Here is a 9,835-nt window from a genome sequence, read left to right on the forward strand (position 1 = left end):
AATTGAAGACTATATAATCTGGCAAACCTCATCCACTCACCATTAGCCCTGAGGATGGAACCCGACTCGTGTTCCGAAACGTCGACAGAATGGAGGGAGAACACCCGGCTGGAAGCCCGAAAAGCCTTTTTTGAATTTAGCTGTTCATATTCCCTGGACCTTCTTAAAGTTCCCTCTATGTGTATTCGAAGGCTAGTAATTTATTTGCTCTCCATCATATCTGTTTAGCTCGGGCTTTTCATCTGGAAACTGTTGGTGATATAAGTAAAACACAACCTGTTGCCCTAACCAAGTACTTAAACCGCAATCATCCATTACTGCACAATTTTTTCCATCTATTTTCTCCAAAATACCACATTCTTCAAGTACTTACGTGTCACATATTCTGTCACTGTCGCCAGAAGACCCAAACTTAATAAAATTATCAGGAGTGGTGTAAACGATATATTTAACGGAGTTTCATTTTTTAAATTCAGTCGCCGCTAGTGCCTGGCAATAGGAATTTGTGGGATTTTGAATTACAATAAAAAAACGATATACCACTGTCTGCTAATTGCAGTGGCGAGCTCTAAGAGTAATGGACAAGTTTTTCTTTAATCGATCCATTCCTCGTCCAGCAAATGAGTCACACAATGTTGCGACATTTTGGGAAAATATTTTGCTTTCCATATTGATTGACAATGCCAATCACATAAGCGAATCAGTAAGCTTCACATCCATGCATACCACTTCCAATTCCCTAGTTGGCTCGCGAGTTTTTTTCTTAAGTAGTCGAACATCCATGTGAAATCACGACTCATTCCTAAATAAACTTTGGGCCCTACTTTTATCATATTTTTAGCGATTTTTGATGTAATGTTACGGAATGTAAGTAAGAGCGAGGGTAAGAGTTCAAATCATGTTTATTTTTAAGATGTGAAAATGAGTTGTTGGTCGCGTATACGTATTAGGCGTACATATTGCGTTTCGGGTGTTCGTGAAATTTGGATTTTCGTGACTTTCGCGATTTTTTGACCTTCACTCCCCCCTTAGTGAGATATCGTCAGATTCCGCTCGATCCCCTCCCTATATTCTCACGTGAGATTGTTCCAAATGCATATTTTCAGTGTAATTACATTAATCTATCCTTCATTGCGTTATACTTCTAAAAAAACAATTTGTTTCGTTATTTTTATTTAAGATTCGTCAAGACTAGTATTTAAGATAGCTAAGATCGTAATTTCACTCTGTTTCTCACAGAAAAAAACGTAAAACGTACATTAAAAAGTCACGTAAGTGAAAATATGCTTAAAATACGTCCCCTTCTAAACGCCTCACGTAATCCCCCCCCCTTCCTCCCAACTTGATTCCCTCTCATTTCCTTGGTTTAGGCGACAGCGTCAATGACGATCTTCACCCCCCCTTGGAGTATTTCTTCAGCCCATATTCATCAAACTGTTCGGAGAAATATTGGATTGGAATAGCTCCCACGGTATTGCTGCAACGCATAAAAATGGAGTTTCAATGAAAATTCTCAAACCAGATAATATTTACGACACTGGATTTACGTCAGGCGTTAAGTGGCTTGCCTATCTATCAGGAAAACAGTTCGATATCATACCACTCGTCCGTCACACTTCGGTATAGTATGGTGACTGGAAGAGACAGCCTCAGTTGAAGTAATTTTCGCCATGAGGTAAGAGTAGGGGAGGAAGGGTGGAGAGAAACCCAGCGTTGGAATCAGCCGACGAAAGGCGCCAGTGGGTACCACTGTTTAACGTCCCATCAGACAGGCGGAATGCTGTACGTGAAGTACCCTCCTCAAGGCACCCAAGCAGGAATGGGTCTCTGCAAAATCTTCCCCACTGCCTGGATTTGGACTCGGCCACTCTTGGTGAAAAGACAGCACTCCGGCCTCCACACCAACCGTCACGCTATCAATTGCATACAATATATGACGCATAAATACGTAATGTGCGCCATACTTCCAGATATGATTAACGATCTTGGAATGCCAATCTTATACCTGGAGCTAGCATATTGAATGCATGACCTTATACCTCCATGCACAATGGACATCTCATCGAGCCGATGAATTGAAAAAAAATTCGTGGGGAGAATATGCGATTGCGAATATTTCGCTTCTACATGTTTCCATCGAATAGAACGAGTATAAATACATCAAGCACGAAAATCGATGCGACTAATGGTTACTCTGAGTTCAAATCGAACTCAAAAACGCTGCATCAACCGCATCTAATGGTAAATATTGACCAATTGATAATTTATCGCAGATCAATCATTAAATGAAACGATAATACTCTTTTAACAAGAATTACATCGGCTCGAACGATGAAATTATCCCTTAACTGATTAAAGATGAAATGAAACGTAAGTTCCCGTTACTGCATGCATCTCACTAACAGCTCTAAGTCTCATTCTAAGTCTAACAGTGATTCCAACGTAAGATGATTAAAACTAATACTTTTGTTGAGGCTGAAGTGTCTACGATCATCCGATTACATCTGTGTGGAACAAATATTTAACTATTCTATAATTATATTTAATGATTTTAGGGCCAGGGAACAGATAAGAATTGATGAAGTAAGGAGACAGCATTGGGGTGCATATGGGTTTTAATTATTCGAGAGCGATTCAAAGGATTTGAGGCGACTGGTTATTCAACGGTCAGATGAGACGGAAGTTAGATGGTGTCTGAACTTCTGATTTCACCGGGGCGACGACACCTTGGTGCCCCAGCCTGAGAGGCGGCGCTTCCCGCCTTCCGCGTGCCGCTTGTTGCCGCGCCGCACCCGACGATGCCGCCGCGCCTCCCCGATGCGGCTCATGCCGAACCGGATGCTGTGGATGCCGAACGGGAAGACCTCGGATGCGGTGTTCGGGTCCAGCTGCTCCGTCCGGCGTCCGTCGTCCACGGATCGGAGGAAGCCCTCGTTACACTCCAACCACTCCTGCTGCGAGCTCATGATGGAGCCGGGCCTGCGAGCACAATCGCGGTTATGGGTTAGCACGAATATTACATTAGAGGATTCTCAAGTCCGACGCTAGAATAGGGTAGTTTTCTTCATAAAAATAACGAAATGCATTGATTGCGATTCGTTACCCACCATTTGTGTATTCATAATATACAAATTATTTTGTTTTAGAAATCCCAGTTAAGATGAATGGCATGGTCAATTTTATCCTCATTTGAAAAAGGCCAGATTGGCGCCCATGCGATGCCACTCCACGTGACGTCACATGGACCTAGTTTCTATACGAGTAGATAGGAGTTTTTCATCGTCTGAGATTACAAATGCACGCATGAGGCACAGAGCTCAGGGAAACATGTCTTAATAATCACCCGTTAAAATTGCCTAAGTTCGGAAATTTTCCTTCGTTTGATAGGGTAATAATAATCCTTACTTAAGCCAAGCGCTACCTGCTGGCAGGGTAATCTGCTACCTGCTGGCAGCCTGCGTCGTATCAGCGCCCAAACCCTCGCCCCAAGGTCACCTCACACGGCGACAGCTGGAACCAGAAATACGTCACACGAACTTTTCCCAGCATTCCTACTTAGCCATCGCGATTTCGCGCGCTTGAAAATTTTCACTTTTCGTTTAGTCGCGAAAAATAGATATCGTCATTCAAAAATCTAAGAGTTTGAAATGCGTACTCCAGGAGTAATAATCTTTCGATTTAGGCAGTAAAAAAATAATAGGAAACCACCCTGTTGTTGCCGCTCCGCGCGCATTAAAATCAGATTTCAAAATTACCACTCGCGGCATTACATCTACATAATACCCTGCGAGCCACCTCTAGGGTGTTTGGCAGGGGGTGATCAATCACCAGCATGCAGCATGCAATTGGACTCCCACATGCACACCACGCGGTCCAAAAAACGTCACGTATGGTAACAAATTATACTACCATATTCAGCTTATTAAAATCACATGTCTGTTTCCACACACTTTTATTTACACCGACCATGGTTTCGGCAACTTGTGCCATTATCAAGGCACAAGTTGTCGAAATGGCACAATGGCACAAGTTGCCGAATAATGGCACTCGAAAGTAGCAAAAAAAAACAAACAGGCTTATTTAAAGATAATCAGAATATGTGAATAAATATGCTTCATTATTAAATTATAGAAAGCTCGAAATATGTCGAATTAGCATCCTATTCTTTGCGTAAAACATATTTAAGGGGATGAGAGGCTAAGGGGTACAAGTGATGTTTTCCTAGTTTTAAGAAAAAATGGTTTAAACTTAAAGTATTCAGGGGTTGTTAGGAAAAGGTTTTGTTAAAATAAATCAGTATATCACTACATGTCAGCGCAGAAGAGAGACTCACTCGCTTGCCTTGGCATCCAAGTTTTTATATATTTCATCTATCGATTTCTTTTCCTAACTCTGATCAGAAAATAATTCACTTGTCCTCCTAGGCTTCTCACTAGGGCTGTGCGGGACTCTCGACCACCCGAGAGTCTTGACGGTCGAGACGACAATTTCATTTCTCGGCATTGTCGGGACGATATTTCAGACATCGAAAATAATTTAGCAAAAAGATTTTTTAAAGACTTGTTGAATATTTCCAAAACCAAAAATAGTTGAAATATAGAATCGAAATTGACAATTTAAGCATATTTTATTATTTAATTAACCATAATTGACTGGTAACTATGAACCTTAGTTACCATATATAAACTATGCAATATATTAATATGCTATATATATTCTGCGTCAAACCAATCTTAGGAGTGCTGACCAGTGAAGACCACCGGCATGACGTGGCTCTCACCTGCAGAGGCGCAGCCACGCGACGGCCTCCCGTGGTCTGAGGCCGTATCTGCTTACGAGTCGGCTGGCTATGAGCACGCCCGTGCGCCCGAGGCCCGCCTTGCAGTGCACCGCGAGCGCCCCTCTGACCGCTTCGGCCTCCGTGCACAGGCGCAGAAAGTGGCGCGCCAGGCCGCGGGATGGCGGCGTGCCGTCCGGGAAGTAGAGGTCGTGCACCCGCAAACCGACCCGCTCGAACTCCTCGGCGTCGTACTCGGGGCGGTTCAGCCGCACGACGCCCACCACGCCGCTCGCCTTGAAGTAGTCGACGAAGGCGGAGGGCCGCAGGCCAAGCCCCGAGCCCCTGGGGCCCCCGAACGCCAGCAGCCGGCACGGCACCACCCAGCTCATGTCGCCGCGGCACCGCGCACGCTCGCAATCCACCACGTCGAAGTCGCAGGGGTCGAAGAGGCGAAGGCGGCAAGCCACGGCCAGCGCCGACAGGCAGTCCGAGATGCGGATGTGTCGAGAGCTGGGATTCGCAGAGGCGTCGCGGTACGGCGGCACCTGTTGAAAAAGGTCCATTTTGTACAGGTCATGTCACACTCCCATAATGGAATTCGGTTTTACCATCTTAACTGCTGTTAACGTGGTTTTTACTTAGAGCTTGTGAATTAATTTTTTTTAAATAGCTTGACCTAGTGCTATACATTGCTCCATTTCCTCGAGGAGTATTAACTTTTCGTTTTCCTTCTGATCCTAAAAGAAGGGGTGTATGTTGGATAAATTCCCGAAGAAACAAATGGAAACCTAAAACCGCATCACGCTTGTGTGGTGTGAGCTAGTAGCAATTTATAAGTATTTTTGCCAGCAATTGTTCCTTGTAATTATGTTTATATTCAACGTAATACTTAACAATGCCGCTACTAATTCATCTCAATGATATGGCGTCTCATAGTATAAATATAGGCATCTTTTAAGTTGCAGTTAATAACGCGCATGGCACCAGCACAAGTTGACACGGTTACATCACGTTTTGCCTTGAATTTATATTTAATAATGCAAAAGTCTCAATATTTTTGTTGCTACAGAGCTTCAAAAGTTGGTGAAAATTAAAGTCGCCCGTGCGCGAGGCCACAGTCAATGCCGTGTGTTTTATTTGAACTCCCCAAAAGCTACTAAATAGTTGCTTTGTAAAGTTGCCAGTGCGCGGGGGCCCCTTACTAAATTCATTCGCGCTACAATAACACCCTGTGACGTCATAATACGAATATGCAGATTCGCTCCATGGCAATAACAAACGACAGTAACGACCATAGCAAAGAGATTCGGCTATACTGATTCATAACTTGAAGGGCGCGTCAAAAACAGTTTTGAATGGTTTTTAAGATTTTACGGTGTAGGTACGTATTGCGCGACGGCTGATTCCGACTTCGCAAAGGCGCGTTCTGGGAACATTCTGAAGGTATATTAATTCATTGTCGCTGATTTCTTCTCCGGCAATAAAGATTTCTCGGCGCGGAGTTGAGATTTTTTCGAGTTTGAGAGTTTCGGAGCTGCGAAATTGAAATATAACATATATTAAATCAACTATCTTGTTCACTAGTAACCCAGAGCTCAGTTTGTATCTCATTTAACTACTGTCATTTACTCATTGGTTTTAATGTGTACAGGGTGCAATAATGGAATATTTGAAGGTAGCGTTTTGGAGATATACAACGGAACATATTTGATGCCGATTTTTCCTTAGCATTCCTATGGTCTGGAAGATAGGCATACGGTGATTCAGCAGTTGCATAGGTTCAAGTAATAACAAATTTGAGCGCTTGAACTGTTGGGGCTAAGGTGACACCAGAACGTAAAATGAGAACAATAGACTTATATTGTGGAAATCGCCGTAGATGAGGAGGATGAAAAAGTAATAAGCGCTATTTGCCAAGACTGTGTTGCATCTTCCAGTATGCATATATTCTTTATACCTGTCAATTATTCAGAATAAATCTTTCACATGATTGATAATGAAATTAATATGCATTGCTTTTTTTTGAAACTGGGACGAATAGTCTAGTGGCACCACGTAAACGTATTGTTTGCTGGACTTTGATGTCACGCTCAGCCAACATGGCGATGGGTCGTTTGGAGCGCAAGATTAATATCCAATTTTCAAAGGGGAATTATAAGAATAATACGTAGGTTAAAGAAGATCTGCTTTCAATGTAATTTTACGTATGGAGGTTATTTCTTTATCGCATACATATCTATTTTCAGACGAATTCCCCAGTTGAAACATTCCATTGCTTCCTGAAGGCGTATTTTTTTTTCATTTTTTTGTATTTATTTTGCGGAAACTTACGTTTAACTCCTAATTTTACGATTTTCAATCGGAACAATGTTTTTCTGGGTTGAAAATTTTTCATATGCGCATGATACGTTTGTTTTATTATCCTTTTTATTTAAGTTGGTTTTTATCGAACTGCTGTTGCCATTTTGATAGAGTTTATCAAACTGGGATGGTAATTGTTACCGAAATATTCAATGTTCCATAAGAACCGAAAGCTTGATAAATTTCATCAGTTTTTTTTACGTAACATTTTTTCAGTGTAAGTTACGGCAGTAAACACTGTCATAACAATAGATGTGAGATATTACCTTGAAAATGACAGTTTATATTTTCGAAACCTAAGTCGGATAAGAAATGAAATCTGTGGAATTAAAACAACTGTTTTATCTTTATGGTGATATCCCTTCCTCCAAATTCCCATTTTCCTCGCTAATTTCCCATTTTCCCGTCATGAATTTCAAGCTGAAGTTCGTGACGGGAAAACTTTATAAATCCCTTTTACTTTCAGCGGATGCAAACAAAGTAGGGATGGTCGGATCGGATACCTCGGATCCAAATATCCGCGGATATTGCCAATCATCGGATCCAAAGTCGCGCAAGACATCGGATCTGGATCCGAAATTTTGAATAATAGCTTCAGTGAATGCAACAGCAAATGCATAAGGGTGGAGAGGTTTCCGATTCTCTCTTGTTGAGATGTTTTTTTGACAAATATGTTTTTTTAAACAGCTTGGAATCCTATAAAATGATTTTTAATTTATAAAAATATTAAAATGTGTATAAAAATCTAAAAAAGCATTTCTATGATTGTTTGTCCCCAGAATAAACTTGAATAATTACTTCGTTTAGTAGCAGGGATTTGAAAATGCATTTGTATCCGAAAATATCCGATCCGAAAGATCCGGCTCGGAAAATCAAGGATCTGATCCGGATCCGGAACCGAAAAAAATCCTGGATCCGCCCATCCATAAAACAAAGAATACCTTGAGTCCTGGCGTGGAGCAGCGCTCGAGGGCCTCTGCGGGGCTGTGGCCCAGGAATAGCACGGCGAAGGCGGAGATGAGGAGCGTGGCATTGGCCCGGTCGTACGGTCTGTCCAGCGACGTGTAATGGATGATGCGCTTGTCCCTCAGCTCGATGCTAGACAGCTTCGTCTTGACGAGGTAGCAGTAGCGGATGATGCTCGGCAAGCATAGAGGCCCAAAATCGAAGTTGAACGGCAGGTAGATGAACACGTCGTCGGTGGTGAAGAAATGGTCTTTGTCGGTGCCGTGGGGCCGGCCGGATGTTTTGAAAGTGGCGAAATACAGGCGCCCGGGCAAGTATTCCGCGATTTGAACCACCTCTCCCTCATTGGGGGAATATTTGCGGGATGTCCTAGTCTTGGCATAGTGTGTTTCCTGGTTGTATTCGGAGCAGGATGAAATCAAATAAAAAAAGCGGTCCAAACGAAATCAGATAAATTTTGAGCTGATTATCCGGTGAAAATGACCACTGGTTTAAGAGTTAACGATGAAATTAAGAAGATGGCGGATGTAAAAAATAGCATGTCTCGATACACGGATGTTATGACAGATTAATATTGAGACTGACGAACTAAATACTAGAATAAAATCCGAAGACTCAGGCGTGAAGGAGTGGAGTTTTTCCACATTGAAATAAATACTTTCAATTTTCCACGATTATAAAATTTACTTACGTTTCAATCTTACTACAAGAAGTAATATACCTTGAAGATGAGTAGTGCACCTTGAAGATAATATATTAACATTGAAAACTAGGTCGTAATAATTTTTTTAACTTTGGAAAATCGCAAGTATATATTTCAATATCAACACTAGTACTTTCACTTAAGCTTTAACGGCATTAAAAATGTGAAAAAAGCTGCATATTACATATAAACAAGTGCTATTGGGAGTAAACATTATCCAATATAATGACGATGGAATATTTTAAAAATTAATTTGACGTAAAAATATTTTAGCAGAATGGCTTATATTTAAGTAATCGTATATTTATATGGAAAATATTTACCTCAGGTAGAGATGAGGGAGAGTGGCTCATCGCCCAAAGGATGACCCTGTTTGTCGAGCTATTACTATTACTTAATCATTTTGAATTTTGGACCCAGCATTGCCCATGTTTATGTTTTTTCGAAACTTGAGAAACCCATTGCCTTGCGCCGGAATATTTTGTTTGTTGTCATCCTTGAACGCCTTGACGACCACTTATTGTTTATTCATTCCTCTAATATTTTAACCAATTCAGCCAACGTGTTCAATACAATCTCCAGATTAAATGCTAAACATGTAATTGTGCGTAAGTTTGAGTTTATTTTCCGGTAAGTAATTGCTGTCGTTATTTTGTAGACATGCAATTTATTTGCTACCTTCAGTCACAGATTCCTCCGCTCGGGTAATCATTGTATCTGAAATTCGTTGAGTAACAGCTTCTGAAAATAACTACGACAAGTAAGTGCGTTAAATATTAATTTAAGGATAGTTAAATGTTGTAAGCAAATGTTGTAAGAACCAGTCAAAATACAATGCACATGACTCAGCTTTCGACACCTTAGCGTCACGATCATATGCGGTGTCATATGTGCATCACCTGTGTCATATGCGGTGTATATCTACGAGAATAATGTATCTAATAATTCCAATGTATCTTATAATGCCATAATGTTACTGGAGAAAGTATTTTATTAATTGATGTACCCAGTGTAATAAGAGGTCG

General features: G+C 41.4%; 1 protein-coding gene across 1 annotated transcript; it reads right to left on the reverse strand.

Annotated features, from left to right (window-relative positions):
• Window positions 1–2,597: 2,597 nt before the first annotated feature.
• LOC124156483 (dual specificity protein phosphatase CDC14AB-like) lies at window positions 2,598–9,607 on the reverse strand. Its single transcript, XM_046531054.1, has 4 exons — window positions 9,134–9,607; window positions 8,083–8,499; window positions 4,781–5,325; window positions 2,598–2,979 (listed from the first exon to the last, which is right to left on the reverse strand). The coding sequence occupies exons 1-4, from the start codon at window positions 9,161–9,163 to the stop codon at window positions 2,709–2,711; spliced, it is 1,263 nt and encodes a 420-aa protein (XP_046387010.1). The 5' UTR covers window positions 9,164–9,607; the 3' UTR covers window positions 2,598–2,708.
• Window positions 9,608–9,835: the final 228 nt, after the last annotated feature.

This window comes from Ischnura elegans, chromosome 3, assembly GCF_921293095.1.
Source record: "Ischnura elegans chromosome 3, ioIscEleg1.1, whole genome shotgun sequence".
In the NCBI taxonomy this organism is placed as follows: Eukaryota; Metazoa; Arthropoda; class Insecta; order Odonata; family Coenagrionidae; genus Ischnura; species Ischnura elegans.